The sequence below is a fragment of the Lactuca sativa genome, chromosome 4 (assembly GCF_002870075.4).
Source record: "Lactuca sativa cultivar Salinas chromosome 4, Lsat_Salinas_v11, whole genome shotgun sequence".
In the NCBI taxonomy this organism is placed as follows: Eukaryota; Viridiplantae; Streptophyta; class Magnoliopsida; order Asterales; family Asteraceae; genus Lactuca; species Lactuca sativa.
Genome location: NC_056626.2, coordinates 48,444,543 through 48,468,629, shown reverse-complemented (window position 1 = coordinate 48,468,629; position 24,087 = coordinate 48,444,543). Strand labels below are relative to the sequence as shown.

General features: G+C 31.6%; 3 protein-coding genes across 6 annotated transcripts; 2 read left to right on the top strand and 1 right to left on the bottom strand.

The window, feature by feature from the left end:
• Positions 1-860: 860 nt before the first annotated feature.
• LOC111914766 (obg-like ATPase 1) lies at positions 861-3,752 on the top strand. The gene is made up of 12 exons (XM_023910487.3): positions 861-1,048; positions 1,382-1,549; positions 1,699-1,822; positions 1,916-2,007; positions 2,086-2,184; positions 2,276-2,389; positions 2,469-2,533; positions 2,633-2,749; positions 2,858-2,933; positions 3,038-3,130; positions 3,230-3,280; positions 3,402-3,752. Exons 1-12 carry the CDS (start codon positions 962-964, stop codon positions 3,498-3,500), a joined length of 1,185 nt encoding a protein of 394 aa, XP_023766255.1. The 5' UTR covers positions 861-961; the 3' UTR covers positions 3,501-3,752.
• Positions 3,753-6,817: 3,065 nt separating this feature from the next.
• LOC111914764 (uncharacterized) lies at positions 6,818-10,647 on the bottom strand. 4 transcript variants are annotated; one of them, XM_023910486.3, is made up of 4 exons: positions 10,468-10,647; positions 9,608-9,968; positions 7,245-9,173; positions 6,818-7,142 (listed from the first exon to the last, which is right to left on the bottom strand). In XM_023910486.3, exons 2-4 carry the CDS (start codon positions 9,964-9,966, stop codon positions 7,076-7,078), a joined length of 2,355 nt encoding a protein of 784 aa, XP_023766254.1. In that variant the 5' UTR covers positions 9,967-9,968; positions 10,468-10,647; the 3' UTR covers positions 6,818-7,075. The 4 variants fall into 4 exon arrangements, with proteins under 4 accessions (XP_023766254.1, XP_023766252.1, XP_042756885.1 ...); XM_023910484.3 differs by having other exon boundaries at positions 9,608-10,026; positions 10,468-10,646; XM_042900951.2 differs by having other exon boundaries at positions 9,608-10,021; positions 10,468-10,646.
• A 3,508-nt stretch (positions 10,648-14,155) lies between these two features.
• LOC111914763 (EH domain-containing protein 1) lies at positions 14,156-19,268 on the top strand. Its single transcript, XM_023910482.3, has 16 exons — positions 14,156-14,371; positions 14,616-14,695; positions 15,233-15,301; positions 15,386-15,443; positions 15,592-15,647; positions 15,735-15,777; positions 15,857-15,891; positions 15,979-16,104; positions 16,183-16,285; positions 16,356-16,405; positions 16,489-16,617; positions 16,699-16,950; positions 17,049-17,128; positions 17,201-17,327; positions 17,447-17,587; positions 18,870-19,268. The coding sequence occupies exons 1-16, from the start codon at positions 14,287-14,289 to the stop codon at positions 19,053-19,055; spliced, it is 1,620 nt and encodes a 539-aa protein (XP_023766250.1). The 5' UTR covers positions 14,156-14,286; the 3' UTR covers positions 19,056-19,268.
• The last annotated feature ends 4,819 nt before the right edge of the window (positions 19,269-24,087 follow it).

The following is a 24,087-nucleotide window of genomic DNA, read 5'->3' as shown; positions in this document are numbered from 1 at the left end:
AATAGTGGTATGGACTCCGGGTTCATGTATAGTTAGCACATAATAAAATCATACAACTTTTACATTAATCTAAAGCTAGGTACGACTAGATCATATGGGAGTTAGAAAGATCATATATGCATATGAGAGCCTACCATAATGCTACTCATAAAATATGCTTATGATAGGGAAAACTAAGCTTAAGGATCCCAAAGATAGATTGCCATATACAAGTCAACTCATCGTATCTAAATGCACAATCATGGTGCTCAAAACAACACAACCCGTCCTATTTGAATGCATAAGCATAATGCTAAACAATAGTTTTCCAATGAATATAGTCATTTCAGAATAAATTTTATGGATGCAACCATACTCAAATCATATAGTATGATCACATGAAATTATCAAGTCTAAATAATGATTTATGGACTGTGTATTTTTCATGTTTTAAACTATTTAATGTTAAAAGATGGTTTATTGATTTTTTATATGTTTGAATATGTTTTTTTATAAAATCTTACGATTTTAATTTGATCTTACATTTATGATATTGTAAAATGGAAAACGATCGTATATAGAATTTATATTTGACAACCTTGATCGGAATGCATAATATAGGTTAAAATTTATATTTGACAACCTTGATCGGAACGCATAATATAGGTGGTATCCATCATTTCACATATATAAATATAAATGAGCATATATAAATGAGCTGAAATCTATAATTTAGCTAGAAAAATATTATTAAAAAAATGAAAAATATACAATAAAATGATAAAAATATGTGTTTTTGTGTTTTATCCATTAAAAAAATAAGAAAAATAGAATCGCCTCTTTATTCCGTCCGTTCGTATAAGAGGCTAGATGCAAATGTCTTGTTGTTGTATAAACCCTAAAGAAATCTTGAACGCACTCTCGTTCCTGCAGCCTCGCTCCTGCTCCCGTGCTTCTCTCGTTTCTGTTTGTAAAAGGAAATATGCCTCCAAAGGCTGCGAAATCGAAGGAAGCACCCGTAGAAAGGCCAATCCTTGGTCGTTTTTCATCGCATCTGAAGATTGGGATCGTTAGTTCCTGTTAACTCTCACTGTCATGAATCGCAATCATTATTTGATTCATGCTTATTTTTATACAGTTTCTAATCCAATTCAGTGTAATTCAGTATGATTTATTCGTTATTACGACAAGTATATGATAGGGAGTAGTAGTACTGTATGAAGTCATAAATTTCAAGCTTTGACTATTGGTATCCTAAATAGTAATCCTAGATGATGAAATAAGGATCTTTGCTCCCTTGCTACTAATATAGGAGATTACATCTTCATTTTTGTGCGTTGGGACTCCAGATTGTAGTTAAATTGGCTGATCTGGGATTTGTTACAATGCAAACTGTTTTCAGGTGGGATTGCCGAATGTAGGGAAATCCACTCTCTTCAACACTCTCACTAAGCTGTCGATTCCTGCTGAGAACTTTCCGTTTTGTACCATTGAACCTAATGAAGCTCGTGTCAATATTCCTGATGAGCGTTTTGAATGGCTTTGTCAGCTATTCAAGCCAAAGAGTGAGGTAATATATATTATATATGGAAACATCAACATATAAACTGTTCATTTGAATGCTGAATGAGTTTTTATTTGATGATCTACTCTTAGCTTCCAAGTAAATTAACCAAAATTTTGGCTTGTATTGATGTCTACTTTTTCTTTGCTTGTTAGATCTCTGCATTCTTAGAGATACATGACATTGCTGGATTGGTTAAAGGTGCTCATGAAGGACAAGGGCTTGGAAACAATTTCTTATCTCACATTCGTGCAGTTGATGGGATATTCCATGTTTTACGTAAGATTACGAATTTGTTTTTTGTATTGTGGATTTGCTTATTCATTTTCAAAGTGTGAAAATGTTTCTTGTGGTATGTTTTTTGTAAAACAGGTGCATTTGAAGACCCGGATATTATACATGTTGATGACATTGTGGATCCTGTAAGAGATTTAGAGGTTATAACTGCAGAATTACGGCTGAAGGTGTGTTCTCATTTCTTTTTGGATGCTTATTCCTTGTATGATTTAGATTCATAACAATTAACATCTTATATTGTAAAGGATATTGAGTTCATAAAAAGAACAATTGAAGATCTTGAAAAGAGCATGAAGAGGAGCAACGACAAGCAGTTAAAAATAGAACTTGAATTGTGTTTGAAGGTATGTATGTATCTTCATAGATTTACTAAGTATTTTTTAATGTATATTTACTTGATTAAGAGTCAAATGTACTTGGCTTTGTTTTGTTAAGGTGAAAACATGGCTGGAGAGTGAAAAAGACATCCGTTTGGGGGAGTGGAAAGCTGCTGAAATTGAAATACTGAATACCTTTCAGTTGCTCACTGCAAAACCTGTTGTTTATCTGGTAAATTCATTTGTTCTTGAATGTCTATTGTTATGCTGATAATATTGAAACCTTGAATACCCTTTACACATGTGTGCAGGTGAATATGAATGAAAAAGATTATCAGAGAAAAAAGAACAAGTTTCTTCCCAAGATTCATGCTTGGTATGTTTGATTTACTTTTTTACATTTTTAATCATCATAAAACATCATTGAATTATTTAGTGATTTAACTTTTAATTTTTTTTTTTTATTTTGTACTAGGGTGCAAGAGCATGGGGGCGAGACAATTATTCCTTTCAGTTGTTCTTTGGAACGGAATCTTGCTGATCTTCCAGATGATGAAGCAGCAAAATACTGTGAGGAGAACAAGATTCAAAGGTCAGTTGAGATGATGTTTTCTTGAAAATGATATTCTTATTTTTTGTTGGGTAATTTTGGTATTATTATTTAAAAAGTATTATTAATATAATATGGAATGTGGCACAGTGCTCTTCCAAAGATAATAAAGACTGGATTTTCTGCCATTAACCTTATCTACTTCTTCACTGCTGGACCTGATGAGGTAATTTCTTTTCTACCTTTTTACTCTATTAACAGTAAAATAATCTTAACTTTCCAGATTGTTGTATAGTTTAAATTAAAGATGATGTGGCGATTGGGATGCAGGTGAAATGCTGGCAAATTCGGAGGCAAACAAAGGCACCTCAAGCTGCAGGAGCAATTCATACTGATTTTGAAAGAGGGTTTATCTGTGCAGAGGTTATTACTTGTCTTCAATCTTATAATATATATCTGAATCTTTTAAGTGTTGATTTTGAGGAGGATGATGAGAATCTGTATGTTTTGATGCTTTTGTAGGTAATGAAGTTTGAGGATCTTAAAGAGTTGGGAAGCGAGTCTGCTGTTAAGGTATTATCCATATCATATGATATGTGGTTGAATTGATTAAGGGGAAGCGGAAGTTTTTTTTTTTTTTTTTTTTTTTTTTTTTTTTTTTTGAGTTAATGATGAGTTGAGCACTTAATTGCAGGCTGCTGGGAAGTACAAGCAAGAGGGAAAGACTTATGTGGTTCAGGATGGTGATATTATATTTTTCAAATTTAATGTCTCTGGTGGTGGGAAGAAGTAAGAGAGAGAGAGAGAGAGGTATTATTATACTCTGCATGTTTCTCTGATTTAAACAACCAAACAACCAAACTCTGTATCTGAGAGAGAGTCTTTAGGGAAAGAGGTTTTTTTTTTGGTGCTACTGTGTTTGTTCCTTTGACATAAGTTGTAATCCTTTGTTTTGAAGATGACTGAATGAATATTTGTATGAAATAGAGAATTGAGAGATGCATGTCATGCCATCTAATCATCAAATGAGGAGTTTCTATTTTTATTTTTTTATTTTTCATGTTATAGCTCAATTGCTCGTCTCCCCCAGATAAGAAAGAACCTTAAATATGATTACAGTTTGCAGTTTTTTGATGGATTTCTAAATTAAAATAAAGGGGAAATTATGCTGAAGAGCAATGTGTTTTATTATTTTTACTCAAACAGACAATGTACTCGTGAATAGCTACAGCTACTAGCTACCTAGTTTTGCTAAGCAAGCCCTTAAATAATATACAGAATTACATTATTGCCCTTGTCTTCTTCATTACTTATAGAAGAAACCCTGAAGTCAATTCAAATTTATTACCTTCTTTTTGTTCTTTTCAAGCTACTTTAGAAATACCCATCTGGATTTAACGAATCTTTAAACATTTTTAGAATCTAGTTTTAGACAATTTTACATTGTTTGATCAGATGTATGCATCTTAAATTCTTTCCGATTTTCTTCATTACATTCTTGGTTTCTTAAATTTAATCATAGGGAAGTTTCTTTAAAGTCGAAAAAACAATATTATTGATGAATTGGAGTCAAACTTGATCCACTTGTTATTTAATCGTCTGTGTGCGTTAACTAAAGGATACTCGAAATCGTAGATAGGTATTGTGTTCTGGAACTTTTGGTTTTGTAACCCCAAATTGATGCTTCAATGACTCAATGAGCAAAAGAAAAATCGTATTTTGTCAAATATTGACGAACATGATTATGTTTTTTGTTTGATTATATTTTTCTATAATAAGGTTTGATTTTAAAAGATGTTAGTATTATTTGTGTTGTAATTATATTGGATATACAGATAAAAGATTCTTAAGAATGAACACCAAGAAATGAAGATGATAACAGCAAAACGGTCAGTTGGAATGATTTTAACAGCCCAGGGACCAACGTGACATAAAACTTTTTCACGGACCATAAATGTTAAAATTGGAAAAAGTGTACTTTATCCAAAAAAATCATATAACCACATGGACCAAAAATGTAATTTTGTCTAAATAAAAATTACATATTGAAACGTTCTAAGTTTGAAAACTACCGAGATAAAATAACTAAAACCTTATGAGCGACAACTATGTAGTTTAACAAATACTAAGGCCAAGGTCGTAGTCTCGTAGACATTCTATGTAAATAGATGATGATAATGCCTTAAAGTTCTTATATGAAATTTTAATTCATGAACTACTTAAGTAAAAATATCTTACATGGATAATGATATAGGTTCTTGGTATATATCGTCCCATGGATCCATACCTTTATCCAAAAGCTAGAAGGGCCCGTATGTGAAATTATTTCATATATCACGGGTTTTCAAAAGTCGAGTTGTTTGGATGTTCAGAAGTCTTCAAGAAGTCCCCACCACTTGTTAAAAGTATCTTTATAATTATCAAGATTGTCGGCCACATGTAACAAATTAAATAATGGCCCTTGTTTGAATGTCATCGCTTATGTTTTTATTCTTGTCCAATAGTTTGTAAGTCCGTCTATATAAGGGCATAAGTTCTAAGTTTGAGATCATCGAATTCATTCACCTACAATCACCACCACTACCATTGTATCAAAGCTTCCGCAGTATTTTAATAAAGAGATGTGTTTTAAGTAATACTTGTACTTTTAAAGTTTTAGTTTTTGAGCTTTTAGTATAATATAAATATTCCTGGCAACGTAATTTTTATCTTGGTATCAGAGCTTTGAATCAAAACGTTCTTAGCTCTATGGAAGGCTAAACCCCTAAGGTATATTCAGGAAAAGGCAAATCTTGTTCCAGCAGAGATACTTTATTCAAACAATAGGAGTACTACAAGACATAGAGTCTATGACACTACTCTGAGCAAAGAATCCTATGTGTTGGAGAAAATCAAGTTAACCTTCGGCTGTGTGATCAAGAAAGCTACCAGAACTTGAGGACTTCAGGGCTCCAGCATATTCACCTAGGAATATTCATGATTAGGCTACATGCACTCCACAGGAGAAGTGCGGGAACAAATGCTCTAGTTGTCCTTCGAGACACTAGATGGGAAAATAGTCGACAAATCATTGGAGCTATGGAAGTCGACCTCTCTGCAGGAATGCAACTAGTCTACATGTTCCCTGATATGGTCCTAAGTATCGAGGACTTCCATAATCATGTAGAAGTTGTCATACAAACTCATGGGTACGAAACTTGGCAAGTAGGCGAAAGTAATCTTTTGATTACAATAGCCATAACGGGTAGGCTATCAAACACTAGCTATATGGGATTCCAATATAATATAGAAAATGTTGTGGACCATCTCACAACAAATGGCATCACGTCAATTTCTGGTGAAAGGAGTATATAAGAGCTTGAAGGAATGAGCTGGAATCTAAAGCCATCTGAGCAAACATCAGTAAGTTTACCATCAAGAGTAGCGGTACATGAAAGGCTTAACAGATCATTCTGGTCAACAGAGTATCTTGCTGGTTGGGGGGTTCGGCGATATCTTTCAAATTGGAGGATGACGTTTAAACAAGGGTCATTATTTAATTTGTTACATGTGACCGACAATCTTGATAATTATAAAGATACTTTTAACAAGTGGTTGGAACTTCTTAAAGACTTCTGAACATCCAAACAACTCGACTTTTGAAAACCCGTGATATAAATAAAAATGGGCACATTTGATACATATACTATTATTGTATACATGAATAAATATAAATTTGTAAAAACATAGTTTCCGAGACTTCGGTCTATTTCAATAAACTTATAAAAACATTTGATACATATAAATATTTTTGTATACACATTAGCAATATATATATATATATATATATATATATATATATCCATAATAGCAATGTATTTGCATTGTTTTGCTGGTAGTAGCAATGTGTAACTCATAAAGTCCATTGCTATATCAATATAGAAATGTAAGTATGCTGTTATTATATTTAAAATAAATAAAAAAGTACATTGCCTAGATTGGTAGCAAGAGTAAAGTGTGTTGCTATTCACTCATAGCCATGATTAAACCAATTGCTTAAATAAACTGTGTGATAACAACGATTACAAATGTAAGATATTATCTTGAAATTCCCAAAAACACAAACAAGTATAAAAAAGAAACTATTGCAATTTCCATATTATTTCAAAAAGAATGGAAAAAAGAAACACCCTTTAAAGGCGTAAAAGTATAATCTAGGCCACCAAGTGTGCAATGAAATGCTATTGCTTCCTTATCAAAAGCCTCTTATCAACTCCTTCAAAGATCATAAACTAATCTATCCTAAAAATTTTACCTCAAAAAAACCAGGATGCCTATGAAATTACTATCTGACATTTACATTTAACCAACCATCAAATAAAAATTATGCTATAAATTCTGACCAATATCGATCGATGTCAACCCACTCACCTGCAAGTGACCTTCATGATCCTCTCTGAAACCAAAACAAATCTATTAATCACAAAAGATTAATAAATAAATTTTCAAAACAATGTAAACAGTATAATAAATGGAGCCTAAAGGAAGAAAGACATACTTGCATGATCTCTTATTGTGCCCAAGGCCTTTACACTTCCCGCATTGAAGTTGACGTTTAAGAAAATCTGCGGGCCCAACCCGACCCGGTGCAACCTTCCGGATCTTTGTCCTGCCAGGTGTCCGAATCGTGGGTGGAGGCGTGACAACAATTGTCCCATCATCAAACTCAATATCCAATAACCTTTCGACATTTGGCACAGGATGAATCGAATCCGCATACGCCAATTGATATGTCTCAACATGAAAATACCTGGAGCAATGATCATACGCGCTCCTCCCATACGATTCAAGAACCGCAATCGCATGACAACAAGGCAACCCAGTAAGCAACCACCCTTTACAGCTACAATCCCAATTCTCAATATCAACAACATCAATACTGTCACAAAATCGAACCTCAAATTTGCTTCCATGTGACCTCAAGATTTGAACCGAATGAGCTTTCATAATCTCATTCTTTAACTTCTCCTCCATCGAAGGAGTCAACCGGGTCATCCACTGAGTCGACTCCACTCTTCTTGTGTATATCAACTGCATCATTTTACCCCTCAACTCGTCGATCATTTGGGTTATTGGTAACTCGTTTGCTTCCGACACCCACGCGTAAAAAACATGACCGAAATTCGATGTCATATGATTATACCTTAAACCTCCAAAAAACGCGTTTGCCCAATGTTCCGGTTCACTACAAATAATCCAATTATAAGCTTCCGGAGATATCGCTTTGATGTCTTGTGTACATTTCTCAAAACCTTCGAGTTTTGTCGCGTGTGCAGCTGCGTATAAATCTTCAACCATTAACCTTCTTGCATCATGTGAAAAATGTCCTTTTAAATCTTTATTTAATTTCTCAGCTAAATAACCTAAACAATACGCATGATAACAATCCCCACCGAATATCTCTGGTAAAGATTCCCGCAAACCCTTCTGGAAATCCGCCACGAATGTAATCTGTATATGCCCGTGTGCCGCCACCGCGAGTTTCAATTCCGTTAAAAACCACCGCCAGTTATCGTCGGTTTCCTCATCAACCACCGCGAAAGCCACCGGAAAAACCCCGTCATCACCATCTGCCGCCGTGGCCGCCAGCAACATCCCTTGGTACCTCGAATTCAACGGCGTGCTATCGAGGAAAAGAAGCGGCCGACAACCTTGTACGAAACCGGACACCGAGGCGTGAAAAGAAACAAAAAGACGATGAAAACTCGAATTTTCCTTAGTAGTAAATGTAGCAAGACTCCCGGGATTTGTTTCCATTATTTTCTCACAAAAAAACGGTAACTCGTTATACGCGTCTTTATAAGATCCTAGAAGCTGTTCACGTGCGTATTCTTTCGCGCGTCTTGCTTGGGAATAATTAAGCTCGATTCCATAATCACGTTTGAGATCATTAGCAATGTCTTTGGGCTTAATTTTGGGAGAGTCTTTTACTTTTTCTTTTATTAAATTTCCAACCCAACTTCTTGTAGCTCGAAACGCGGGTTTTATTGTGCCACCTTGGCAAGTATGAGTTGGTCTCATTGTTTTGATGCAGACTAATTGTGTTGTTGAAAGTCTTGATGCATGGATACGCCATGGACAGCTTTCTGATTTGCATTTAACAGTGACACGTTGGTTTTCGTTTTTTTTGTAGACATAGTTGAATCCATGTGCGATTGAATACTTTCTTAGGGCTTCCCGGAATTCAGCTAAGGAATGGAATCGTTGACCAACTCCGGTTATGAGATTCTCCCATTGTTTTGCAGCTATAGGGGGTTCGTTGTCGGTTGTGGACATGGGGAAAGGGTTGATGGGAATTGGAGTGATGTCGTTTGTTGTTTCTATGTCGATGACTTCGTTTAGAGGGACTAAATTGGTTTGACTTTGACCAAGGTCAACGGATGGCACGAGAGCTCCCATGTCTGTTTCAACCGGTTTCTTTTGTGGTCTACACGTGTTTGATAATATAAACTCATTAGAAAAGGTAACAAATGGTTAGATTCTATTCCTTGAATGGAAATTCAATTTAAATCTGCTTTCCGTTTCCACTATCTTACGTGACAAACATAAACATGTTATGGGAACTCTTTTAGGCTGCGTTTGTTATACAGGACAGGACTGGACAACATATCTAGGGCTTGTTTTTTATGATGAGAATGAGGAGGGTATTTATGTCTTTTCCACAGAGGACCGACATAAACTTAGGGGTGTCTGCATGTGTATCTGATTAATCAGTTTCATAATAGCAAATTAGCAATATATTAGCTGTGTTTCCAAGACTAATTTAAAGGCACATAACACTACCTTAAACACTACACATTGTCATATACAAATAATAAGCATGCTCATGAAACTCTTTAAAATATTGGATAATGAAATTACCTGCGAGCAGGCTGCTTCTTCTTGGGAGTTTTAGCAGGTGGGGATTCTTTCATTATAAAGACCTCTAGCTGATCAGATTCCTTGTAGTAGTTGACCATTCGATGAAAATCCTTATCTTTTGATACAGTAATGAGATTCTTGTTGTTCCCTGGTAAGAAGTACTTCACTAGCATCCCATCTACAGAAGAATCGATAGTTTCAGCGATCTCTTGTTTGAAACCACTGAACTGCATGTTCTCATCTAGGTCAACAGCATAGGCTTCCCCACCAATATATGACATTGATCCATCTTCATTCGTTTCAAATTCACCTCCGTAGTGGCAAATAGCTATCGTCTTCTTTGATGGCACGATTGCCATCTCTGTAATTTTAATAAGTCAATCTGATTCGTTTTTACTGAACGGATATACAGAACTGACCTAATTCAGAATCAGAAGTCAAAGAAAAAAAATTCAATCGTTTACGGTATCAAACGATTAATTCAACCTTAAAAGCTTGAAAGTTAAACCCCATCCTCACGATTAAATCTTAAAAGTTCAATGCCACATTCACGACATACAATATGAAACAAGATAGTAATATCAAAAACACGAAACAGAGTAACAGATAATAAGAAGCGGTCGAAATCATAAAAAGTCAAACCCTAGAAATCGGTGATGCAAAAACAAAACACAGATGGGAGACGGCCTCAATTGTTGAAAATCAAACACTGTTGGAGCTGATCTTGAGTATAGTCGACTAATCATGATTGAGGGTGGGAAACCAATTTCGGAAATAGGGTCCGTACTCCGTACAGAGATTACAGTTAAATAAAGGAAATTGAATGATAGAAAGGGGAGGGAAAGAGAAATACGAAATACCTGTGTGTAGTGGAAGTACGAAACACTAAATATTTTCTGATCTGCCCTTGGAGATTTGCAATTGCAGGTAGGGCTACACTCTGAGGGGGGCGACAGAAAGGATTGGAGAAAGATGAAGGAAGAGAGACGCATGTATTGAAGCTCAGGGGGTGCAATAGCCCAACTTTCCTATTTATATCGACTTTTTATGTTTATGTTTATGGTAAGTTAAATGCAATTGTATTTGTAGGTGTTTAAATCGATTTATGTAGGAGGTGGCTTTTTAAGCAATTTATATAAACTTATTTATAGCCTTCGATTGGTCTATATAATGGGTAGTGATTTTCCTACCCATTTATGAAATCATCATCCTCCATAATAAATAAATATTTTTTTATGATATGTTATATTTTTATTATTTTGCCATATAATTTTATAGTTATTTAAAATTAATTTTTTATTCATTTGTCATTTTATGATTTTTTTTTATTTTAATAAAATATAGATAATGTTTAAATACATATCAATTTGATTAATGAACTTTCCTTTTAATTTCAAAATTAATAAATTAAAGATTCATTAATTTTCTTTATTTATTTGTCTAAATTGTTTGTTTAAATTTAAAAGAAAAAAAACACTTTAATTTTTATAATTCAATATTTTCTTATTTTTCTTATAGATTCATCATTCTCAAATATTTAGAATTTTATATTTTTTTTACATAAACTCATGTAATACATGAGTCTCACACGTAGTAAAATAATAAATTGATAAAATATTGGAACCAATTAAAGGAATACTTTGTATGCATCATAAAATTACAAATGCCATTAGTTATCTGATTTTCTTTTGTTTTGTATACACTATTATATTTTGGAAAAAAGTTCTGTTTTTTTCCTTTGGCCGAATCAATAGTTTAAGATGGCGTGTCGGTTTGGCTAACATGATTTTTTTCTTGCCATGTCAGCAACATGTATTTTAAAATGTTGGGGTAAAAACTTTCGATAAACACACATAACTTTAATTGTTAAATGCAAGTAATAACTATATATATATATATATATATATATATATATATATATATATATATAGAGAGAGAGAGAGAGAGAGAGAGAGAGAAAGGTTATATGAAAAAAACAAAAAACCCTAAAAATCATAAAAAATACTTAGAGATCACTAAACTTTTTTTTTTTGATTTTATACATAAAAAAATCGCAGCTTTTCTAAAATTTTGCTGAAAAAAAAATAAAAAATTGATTTCCTTTTTTTTTGTTTTTTTTTTCAAAAAAAATTTAGTGGAAATTTATAAAAACTTGCGAATTTTCATAATATAAAATAAAAAAAAGTATTTTTGTATGCATTTTTAGGGTTTTTTTAGGGTTAAGGTTAGGTTTATGTGAGATCATTGTATTTTGTGAGACAGAGAGACACAATCCTAGTCATTCATTTTGTAGATAAAAAAAAATTAATATAAAATAATTGAAAATTTTCGAATTTTTTTAAAAATATTATTTTCGTCACTCTTTTATCCAAAAAATAAAATAAAAATAAAAACAAATAAAAAAGATTACCGGTTTTTTGAAATATCGGTGAAAAATTCTAATACACTATTAGAATAATTTACATATCTGACAAATCTACTAGAACACTAAAATATTCTTACATTCTAAAAATCACATTGGAATATTTACAGTGTAATATTCTATTAGAATATTTCACGTATTTAAAAAAAAACGGTAATTCTTTTATTTTATATATTTTTTTAGGTAAAGAAAATGACGAAAATAATAATTAATTTTTTTGTTAGATTTTTTCTTTTATTTTGCATTTTTAAATTATTTTTAGATTGCGTCTCACGGTCTCACAAAATTAACATGGTCTCAAATGAACCTAAACACACACACACACACACACACACATATATATATATATATATATATATATATATATATAATACGGTTGTACTTTTATATTTTTTTTATAACATGTACTTCAAAATTAATTTTAATTAGTACATTATACTTTGATAAATATAGTCATTAGAGCAACATATAACATGTTGATTCGAATTATGATGATATAACACACATTAACATGTTTTTATGACATAACAAAGAAAGTTATTTCGCTCATCAATCATATGCACTGATGCTTAAGGAGAAGTCTTGAGTTCAACTCTTGCCTTCAACGTCTCTTTCTCTTTCATTTTAAAGTATTATATTTTAAAATATTTGTGGGGTTGACCGACTAATGACTAAAATTGATACCCCCCCCTCCCCCCGAAAAATAATGACAAAAGATGAATAAAAATATTGTGAGTAAACGTATATCATGAAGTAAAATGAAGGAGTTAAATGCAAACCAAAAATATATGTCACGAATATATGATTGTAATTGATGATTGGACAAGAGCCCACAAATAGAAGGTTTTCCAAACAATAATGGCATAAAGAACAAAAAGAAAGTTAGGCTTAAAACATAACAAAGCCATATAAATAATGGCTTTGAGGTAATAACTTGTAGATTAATAAGAAATCAATATCTTTGTATATATTGTTACAAATAGTTGAACAATTTTATTTTTTTGAATAACAAGACTTCATATAAAAAAAATTAACAAGGAGCTAAAAAATACAAAGGCATAATTAGATTTTTCAACCAATCAATACAATTAATCATAGCCTTAAAGTTATTAAAGGAAAACCAACGAAAAGAATATTTGATAATATTAATAAAAAGTAATTGATTCTTATGTTTAGGTGATCAACTCCAAATAGTTGCATAAATAAATATTTAATTCAAAATGTAAGTAGTTTTTCATGACTATTTTGTACAGGGTTATTTCGGTTTTTGATTTGTACAATTTTATAAAAAATCGACAAAACTTAGATTTAAGATTTTTTTACGTGTTTAATGTTAAATAAATGAAATTTAATTTCATCAAAATCTTACATATTTATGGATTTCATCATTTATAAAGAGAATAGAAGAGATTCAATATCAATTTTTATTAAATGACTAAAATTCAGTAGTATAGTAGTCTAATAGTTACTATTTATCTATCAAGTTTGTAATATACACTTATGGTTACTCTATATCTATCAATTTCACCTTTAATTTAACTTTTTCGTTATATATTATCCAAGTATGACAAATTTATATCTTTCCAATTCACTATAGAAATTAATGACATACTAGGGATGTTAAATCAAAATCTAAAGTCTTAATGGATAGTTGATTTTTTATTATTGAAAAGACCGTTGATTTAAAACATATATAATATACAATTGTATTATTTTATGATTATTAAGATACATAAATTTTTAACGATGTATATGAAAACTAACGTATAACAATCTAGAAAATGTAAAATAAGGAACTTTAAATTATTTTTTGTAAAACAATAAACAAAGCCTATTATAATATATTTACACTATGTGAAAAGCACGCCAAAAATAATCTAATTATTAAGAAAACTAAATTAAATTCAATCACCAAATGATTTAAATTAAATCATAATATTTTAAAGGAAAAAAAACATATATGTAGTTCATATACATTTTATCTGAAAAATAATTAATAAAGTTTATAATATATTTACTCCGATTTTTAAAAGTTAAAACAAAATGGCATAACTGAAATTATTCACTCTTACGGACCGAGAAATAGAAAAGACTGAGCGGTTGACGACGATGTCTAATAACTGAACCAACAACACAGAAAGCGCAAATATGCGTATTCAAATTTCCAAACCCCAAATGTTGTAACTAAAAACCCTCAACTACAAGAGTAGATCATTTGCCATCAATGAATTGGTGCTTTTGCAGTTTATAGAAGAAAATGGTGAATGTATCAGGTTCGATCGCTTCTTGTTCGAAGGAGCATCAAAAAATCTATCAAAAATGGTTCGACTATGTTGATTCAGGTTCTAATTTCATCTGATTTTGTTTATGCTTGTATATATCCACGTAACTAACTCACTCAAATCTATAGCTTTGGTTAATTGGCCTCATTTGCGTTTGTTTGGCTACATATAAATGAGCGATATACGTAGCCGTTTAATCCGTGCATCTATGTTGAAATTGCTACTGAATTCGCTGTATATGGTTTAATCACAAGAACAGATTTCGTTCTATAGTAAGCATATGATTGTGTGTTTTAATGTGTAGATGGTGATGGTCGGATAACAGGAGATGATGCAACGAAGTTTTTTGCTATGTCGAATATTGAAAAACCTGATCTTAAACAGGTGAAGACACTACTATTGCTCACAAATCATGGACTTGGTTTGATGCGTTGAATTTTGATCCTGTAATTTACATAGCTTTGGATGGGGGTTAAGTTTGCTGGTCTTTTATCTGTTTTTGAGCGTATAACATTCATATGATTGATGCTGAAACGGACTGTAGCTGTTGACGCATACTCTATAGTCTATTTGCTACCTGTATTCATCCTACATGTTGCTTTATCTTAGGGTTTTATGAGGTTTAGTAAAATTTGCTACCATATAGTCGTTCTTATGCTGTAACTATGCTGAATTCAGAAGATAATATAATTAATTGTTGGGAATATTCCTATGCTCCTTAAAGTGTATGGTATAAAATATGAATCTAATCATGATATTGATCTCTGTATATGCCTATTTGCACAAGGGACCAGTGTATTATTGTGCTGTCAAATTTGATTGAATGAATGCCCCCTTAAGATATGCCATCCCTAAAAAAGATAGTTCTTTTTTGCATTCGAAGGTTTTGTTCTTTGATCACTGTTATTGTGCTTTTTGAAGATTTGGACAATTGCAGATTCCAAGCGTCAAGGATTTTTAGGTTTTACAGAGTTCATCACTGCCATGCAGGTATGTCTTCTTTCTTCTTTTTTGTTCTTGCAATATTCACACTATCATCTCACTTAAATTTGATGTTGTTGTTTTGCTTGACAGTTGATCTATCTAGCACAAACAGGACATGAAATAAATGCAGATTTAATGAGAACTGATGGTATGTGAAATTGTGAATCTATCTATACAAATTACTTGTACTCATTTCATAGCAACTCTTGAGATTATATTACTTCTTTCTTATGGGCAAATACCTTATGGATGTTTGCTACTGATATTCTATATCATCCTTGTTTTGTGTTTGATAGTTGATCTGGAGCTTCTGCAGCCTCCATTAATGGAAGGCTTGGGTTTACTTCTGGAGGTAAGCATCCATTTCTGTTTTGATATCTATCATTCATATTATAAATCCTTTTTCTTGTATTGATGCTTTATCCTTCTTCATCCCCAGAATCATAGTGGTTCACTAACCAATCATCCCTCCGAAACAAATGGTTCGTACACCTCTCATTTTGATGTCAAAAAAAGTTATAAACCTTTTCTTATTCTGTTATTTGCTTTGATTTGATGTAGGCATTATGTCATTTGAGTACGTGTCACCAAGGAAGGTAGGTTTTCACACATCCAGTTAATATTTCCATATTCTTATCACTGATAATAGTTAAACATTCTATTCTATTTCCTTTCCTTTTCAGACACCTCTTCACACACCTCGTGACAAAGTCACATCTATAATTGATGGGTTGAAAAGATTGTACAATGAAAAGCTAAAGCCACTAGAGATTGCTTACCATTACAATGATTTTGGATCTTCATTATTGGTAAGAAATTAAAAAGTATCTTTTTGTCTTTCATACAAATCTGTTTAAAAGTGTTTTGATCATCATTATCAAATGCAGTCAGATACGGACTTTGATGCAAAACCTATGGTAATGCTTCTTGGTCAGTACTCAACTGGGAAGACAACATTTATTAAGCATATTCTTAAATGCAACTACCCAGGTGAGTTAATTTATTTACATTGTCAAAATAAATATAACATTTCTTTATAATCTTTCTTTTACATGAACAGGAGCTCACATTGGACCAGAACCTACAACTGACAAATTCATTGTTGTGATGGTGAGTTTACACATCTTATCATCATTTTTTTCTGTTTATTTCCATTTTCTTTTTTATTCTTGTTGTTGAATAACTGTTTGTAGGGTGGACCCCATGAGGTAACCATACCTGGAAACACAATTGCTGTACACGCAGATATGCCTTTCACTGCCCTTGCTACATTTGGAGGCACATTTCTATCCAAATTTGAATGTGCTCAAATGCCACACCCTGTAAGCTAAGTTTACTATACACATTTAATTTTCACTAATTGCGTTTTAAGTGTATTTACGAATTTACCCCTGTACCTGTAGCTCCTGGAGCACATGACCTTTGTTGACACCCCTGGAGTTTTATCTGGAGAAAAGCAACTCACACAAAGAAGCTATGACTATGCTGGGGCGATAAAGTGGTTTTCACACAGATGTGATATTATTCTTCTTCTGTTTGACCCTACAAAACTTGATATCAGTGATGAATTCAAACGTGTGATTTGGTCTTTACGTGGTCAAGATGATAAGATCCGAGTTGTTCTTAACAAGGCAGATCAAGTTGATACTCCACAAGTAAGTACTAAATGACCATCTTGCCCTTACATTCTAACAAACAATTTTAACAATATTCATAAATTTTAACGTGCTTCCTTTTTGTTTTTGTATTGAAGTTGATGCGAGTTTATGGTGCATTGATGTGGTCACTTGGAAAAGTGCTCAAAGCACCTGAAGTTGCACGCGTTTACATTGGGTACGTATGTTTTCCACCATTTTATTAAGAAAAAAAGAAAAATTCAATTTCTAATAAAAGTTATGTCAACAGGTCATTTAATGACAAACCAATTAATGAAGAATTGGTGGATCCCAAGAGCAAGGAGCTTTTTGAGAAAGAACAGGATGATATCCTTGTAGACTTGAAAGACATTCCAAAGAAGGCTTGTGATCGTCGGGTATGGTATCAAATAAAATCTATATGGTCTTTTGATTAGAATCTAAAATCTAAAAAAAAATAATATATATATATATATATATATATATATATATATATATATATATATTCTTTTTTCAGATTAATGAATTTGTTAATCGTACTCGAGGCGCCAAGATACATGCCTACATAATCAGCCAGTTGAGAAAAGAGATGCCCATTCTGGGTAAATCTAAAGCTAAGCAGAGACTTATGAAGAATCTTCAAGATGTTTTTACAAAGGTAATAAATAAAACTAACAACACATCACATGATAATGATAATATTAGAGTAAATTACATATCTGGTCCCTGAGTTTAGCTTATTTTTGCAATTTTGGTCCTCATTTGTGGTTCATTTAACAGTTTTTGGTCCATGTTCCACAAAAAATCTCTACTTTTGTCACGAGTATAACTGATTTTTTGCAATTTTGGTCCCAACGGTAGTCTTTTTCTTGGGATAGGGATCAACAACGTAATAAAACTTCAAATAAGGACCAAAATTAAAAAAAAAAATAGCTATACTCATGGTCAAAAATGTAATTTACTCATTTTTCAAGTAAATTATATTTTTTGGCCCTTGAGTATGCTGAATTTTACATTTTCGGTCCCAAAAAGTTTTCTCTTGCAATTTTGGTCCTCATTTGAAGTTCATGCAACGTTTTTGGTCCATGTTCCACGAAAAATCACTATTTTTGTCACGAGTATAGCTGTTTTTTTGCAATTTTAGTCCCAACCATAGTCTTTTTCTTGCGATAGGGACCAACAACGTTAAAAAAATCAAATAAGGACCCAAAATTGAAAGAAAAAAAAATCAGCTATACTCAGGGGTTAAAACGTAAATTACTCATTTTTCGAGTAAATTACATTTTTGGCCCCTGAATATAGCTGAATTTTGCATTTTTTTGGTCCCAAAAGTTATCTCCTGCAATTTTGGTCCTCAATTGAGGTTCTTGTAAGGTGTTTTGTCCATGTTTCTAGAAAGATTACTTTATTTTGTCAAGAGTATAGCTGATTTTTGCAATTTTGGTCCCAAGCATCTAGTCATTTTCTTGGAAGAGGTACCAAAAACGTTAAAAAAAGTCAGATAAGGATCAAAATTGCAAGAAAAACTTATTGGGGACAAGATTGGAAAAATCAGCTATACTCGGGGTCCAAAACAGTAATTTGATAGTTTTTATAATAAATTACATTTTTTGGTTTCTGACTATAGCTGATTTTTTGATCCCAAATAAATTTGGTCCTGATTGTCTTAGAAGTTAGAACAAGGACCAAAAAACGTTACAAAACCAGAAAACCTAAGTTAAGGACCAAAATTGCAAAAGAAAGCTTTTTGAAATGAAAATTTCAAAATCAGCTATATACCGAGGACCAAAAATGTAATCTGCTGTAACTTTTCTGTGGTGTGGAAAATCAAGACATGTAATGGTAACACCATATCCTGATTTATTTATAAATTATAAAAAACGTGAGCCACATGATAATGATAATGATAATTTGGTAAACAAAACATATGTACAATACAGGTTGAAAAGGAGTTTCATGTGCCAACATGTGATTTTCCAGACGTGGAGCAATTTAGGCAAGTTCTTGGTGCATATAACTTTGATAAGTTTGAGAAACTGAACCCAAAGATGATTGAGGCCGCAGATGACATGATTAGATACGACATTCCACACCTCCTAAAAAACTTCAGAAATCCTTACGAATAATTGCAATTACCTACATAACTTTGATTAGTTTCTTCTTTCAAACCCTTCCCTTTATATGCACACATGAACTGAACACTTACATCGTGGATTTCTCATCCACTTACATGTTTTGTTTTTGGTACTAGATCTGGGTTGCTTAAACCTAGCTTCCCAATATTCTGTTGTGATGGACACTGAATGGAAAATACCATGTCAAAATAATTTTCTTTCTTATTGGCTCTTCTTTAGTTGCTAAATTAACTAAAACTTGGACTCGATATATAGTACATCCACAAAAACATATTTTTGTATTTAGTAGAAAGTAAAAACATTTTATCCAAATTATATGTTTGTATTAGCTTTTGAATGTTTCATGCTTGTTTGTGAAGACTGTTCTTCTACTTCTCAACTTTAACTATAAAAATCATACCATTGTGAATACATAAAATGGATTAAGCAACCATTCTTGATTCCTAATCCAAAATTAGAGATTTATCCATCTTAATTCACACAAAGGAAATCATCTCACTTCTTCCCTTTCGTCCTTAAGCCTCAAGAGCAACAAACCCTAAGGGAGCACAGAGCCATAGGTTTTTTGGGGGAGGTACCGGTGCCTCCAAGTTGTGCTTCCGTGACATTTTTTAAGAAAAAATCGCAACTTTCTAAAGAAAATCGCTAAAAAAATTTTGAAAAAAAAACTTTTTTTTATATAAAAAAAAAATTCAGCGAATTTTTATAAAAAGCTGCGATTTTTTAAAAAAAAGAATTCAAAAAAAAGTTTTGTGATCTCTAAGTATTTTTTTTATGCATTTTTATGATTTTTAGGGTTTTTTGTTTCCCATAGAACCTAAACCTATATATATATATATATATATATATATATATATATATATATATATATATATATAGAGAGAGAGAGAGAGAGAGAGAGAGAGAGAAAGAGAGAACCATTATTAATCAAGAAATCAAGGAACCAATCCAAAGCATCGAAATTTAAAACGATCAATAACAAAAGAAAATATTGTAGACTTTTACAATAGACGCAAATGCACCGGATTATTACAAAAACCACTTCCTTTTTTTTAGTTTAATTTTTCTAGGATGTTTTTTTATCAAAAAAAAAAAAAACGAATATACCATTGTTCGTAATTTTTCGTCCTCTTTTCATGGAGATCCATATTGATATATAAAAAATAGTTTTTTTTTCTTTCAAAAAACTCACTTCATTTTCTTTGTTTGTTGAAAAGTAGATCTATTTTTAAACATAGATTCACATTGATGTTAAAAAAAAATCGATATTTCAGTTCAGATTCATATTGTGAACCTGTTCAGATTTACATTGTGAACCTGTTCAGATTTACATTGTGAACCTTCTCAGATTTATAGTGTGCATAATAGTAAGTCAGATTCACAATGTGAATCTGGACTGATCGAACTTTTTCACATTGTGCATAATAGTTAGTCGGTGTTAATGTTTATTAATAGAGTACGAAATATTAATATTTCGGGTATAATTAGTTTTTTTTATAAAAATAAACTTAAATATTGAAAAAACCTAACAAAATGAAATGGGTTTTTCGAAAAAAAAATTCGTTTTTTATATATCAACATGGATCTCTATGGAAAGATGACGAAAAATCGAGAAAAACGGTATATTCGGTTTTTTTCGATAAAAAATGTGGCATAAAAAAATTTTAAATAAAAAATAGAGGTGAGTTTTTTGGTAAGGAGGTGAACTTTTTGGTATAATTCGGTGTATGTGTGTCAAATATGTACAAACAGAGCCGGCCTAAGGCATGTTCAGAAGGTGCATCTGAACAGGGCCCAAAAAATCAGAGGGCCCAAAATTTTTATAGCAATTCATGTTACCTATGTTAAGTTGGCCTAAAAAAAATAAACAAATTAGGTTAATTAAGCAATGCATCAGTCAACAATCATCACGTAAGAAGGAGTGGGAACAAAGGAAATTTATAGAAAAGAGGAAAAAAAAACGCTTCGATTTCTTTTTATGCATGTGGTAGGAATTAAATCAGTGACTTCAAAGGCTATGAACAATCCTCCTTATTTCATCTTTCTTCACGAAATTTTGAAGAAAAGTTACAAACAATCCTACAATCTTTCTAAAAAATCAGAAACCGTGTTCTTCACTTCTTTCTTCTTGAAAATCAGAAGCTTCAGATTTCATGTTGTGGACTAGTAGTTTCGAAATCAAAAGGAGAAAGTAGGGATTAACTGATTAAGGCATTTCTGGTTTTTTTCCCTGGTTCTAAATCACTAGGAGAAATCTGGTTATTTTTTTTATTTCTAACTCTAAAGGAATTGAGTTTTGAAAATCAAATTTAGAGGAATAAGAACTGAAAGGCATTGAGGAAATCTATTTTTTAGTTTTGAAGGTACAAGAAAATCAAGTTCCTCTTTTTTTCGGTTTCTGATAAGTTTTGAACAATCACATTAGCATCTGTTTTGTTTCTTGGTTTCTGATCAAGTTCTAAGATGTAAATCAATTTCTTTTTTCTTCTTTCTTTATGACTATATGATCAGTGACTATAATCTAACTTGATGAATTTCTGATTTGATTTCTATTTTTTTACAGTTTTAATGCTCTATTTTTGCTAATTTGAAGTGAAAAAAATCATAAGGTACTTTTTTGATTTCTAATTTTTTTAATAGAAGCACATTTATTCGTTTTTTATTAGCTTAATAGTTTTTTATTTGATTTCTAACCTTTTTTATTTGTTTTTGATTTTTTTACAGTTTTTATATCCTCTATTGCTTGAGTTTCAACACATGGAACCAAGACATGATGAAATCTATAAATATTAGAAGGATGAGCCAAAAAAAAGTTTTATGTATTATTTTGAATGAAATCTGAATTTTATGTATTTGCAATAGAAAATTAATATTTATAATTCTTTTGCTTAAAATTTGAGATCTTTCAAATTTTAGGGTCTATTTTTGTTAAATCGCACAGGGCCTCCAAGATTTCGGGGCCGACCCTGTGTACAAGTATACATCTATTTCTTTGATCGTTGATCATTATAATTTTCGACGCTCACGATTTGTTTCTTGGTTCTTTGTTAATTGTGGTTCTCTATAGAACCTCACTATATATATATATATATATATATATATATATATATATATATATATATATATATATATATATATATATATATATATAGGGAAGGGTTATATGGAAAATAAAAAAAAACATAAAAACCATAAAAATGCATAAAAAGAATACTTAGAGATCACAAATCTTTTTTTTATTTTATATTCTTAAAAATCGCAGGTTTTTTTATAAATTCGCTGAAAAAAATTAAAAAATCAATTTTTTTATTTTTTTTTATTAATTTTATTATTTTATTATTTTTTGTTTTTTTTTCAAAAAAAATTTCAATGAAATTATATAAAAACTTGCGATTTTTAAGAATATAAAATCAAAAAAAAAAAAGATTTGTGATCTCTAAGTTTTTTTTCATGCATTTTTATGATTTTTAGGGTTTTTTGTTTTCCATAGAACCTATATATATATATATATATATATATATATATATATATATATATATATATATATATATATGGGAAGGTTAATGCGAAAATGCAAATAGTTTGCAAAAATGCGAAAACAAGATAAAACTATGAGATTGTGCCACCTCAACCTTATATTTTGGACAATAATTCATCCAAACTTTGAAAAGTTCAAAGTCACTTAAGCCGTATTGGCAAAAAGAAGCAAAGATGGAAAGTCTGTGTGTGTGCACGTCTTAGAGATTAAGTCGCACATTGACAGGTTGAGGATGTTGGGTGTCGATGTCTCAAGGAAGTTGTCTATTGATTGGGTTCTTCAATCACTTCCTGACTCATATAGTGAGTTCATTAGAGATAACTATATGATGGACGACGACGTGACCCTCATTATTCTTACATATTTGCTTATTGCTGCCGAATCAACAATGATTTGGCGGACTAGTCAAGCAAATTTGTCTGGTAAGTCAATGTCTCAACCTTCCATGGACAATGGCAACTTTGGAAGTCTAGAAAAGTTTTCTCTACCCAAGAGAAAGGCTGAGTCTGAGATAGTCTCGTGTACCATTCCAGAAAAGTCCATTTGTTTCTACTGCCAAGCAAAGGGGCATTGGTTACGAAGCTGCCCTGACTACCTGAGAGATTTAAGATATGGGAGAGTCAAAGTGTATGACTCTGCTTCAGGTAAAATCCACTATCTAACTCTATTAAGTTTTCTGTTTTGTAGATTCTTAATACATGATGTGATAAGATTGCATTTTGATGTTTTGTAGGATCGAAGAAAAGAAAGGAAGTTTAAAAGTAAAGTGAGCTAATTTTGATCGCATGGTTCGATGATCGGATTTTTGACCTGCTACTTAGAGAGTTATGATAGATTGCTTAGGAATATGTAATAGCATAGTTCTAATTTGAATTGCGTTGTAAGGAAAAGTTTTTTCCGCGTTTTTTATAAATAAAATAAATTTTGATTTTTGTCTTATTTATAATTCCTTGCAATGAAATTTTTGAAAATTTATGTTTGTTTTTATTGTTAACAATATTGAAAATGGATGTGATTCTTTTTTATGTTATTTGTGGTAATGTCAGAAATTTACAAATAAGGAAGATTCTCATTACCCAAGTTTCAATTGGACAGAAACCTGGAATCATGCGGCTTATATTGTATGATGAATGAGAACCTTAGTATTTGGGAAATTAAGACTAATTATGTGTTCACATTAGTATGTGAGTCAAGTGAAGGAATAAAGGATCTAGTACGCATTGTTGTGCACTGGTCAAGTCTACCACAAAAACGATAAGACAATTTGTCATGATTTACTAAAAGTTTAGTAAATATGGTTATGCTTACAAGATTAAGTGTGATTCTGAATCATTGGAAAAGTTCCAATGGATAACAGAACAAATAAGAAGAATCAATTCGATAGAAAGATAAAGTTTCTCCAATCTGAAAAGAAGGGAGAGTACTTTAAGTATCATGTTTTATGATCGTCTCGTTGATTATGAAACCATATCACAATTGATCCTC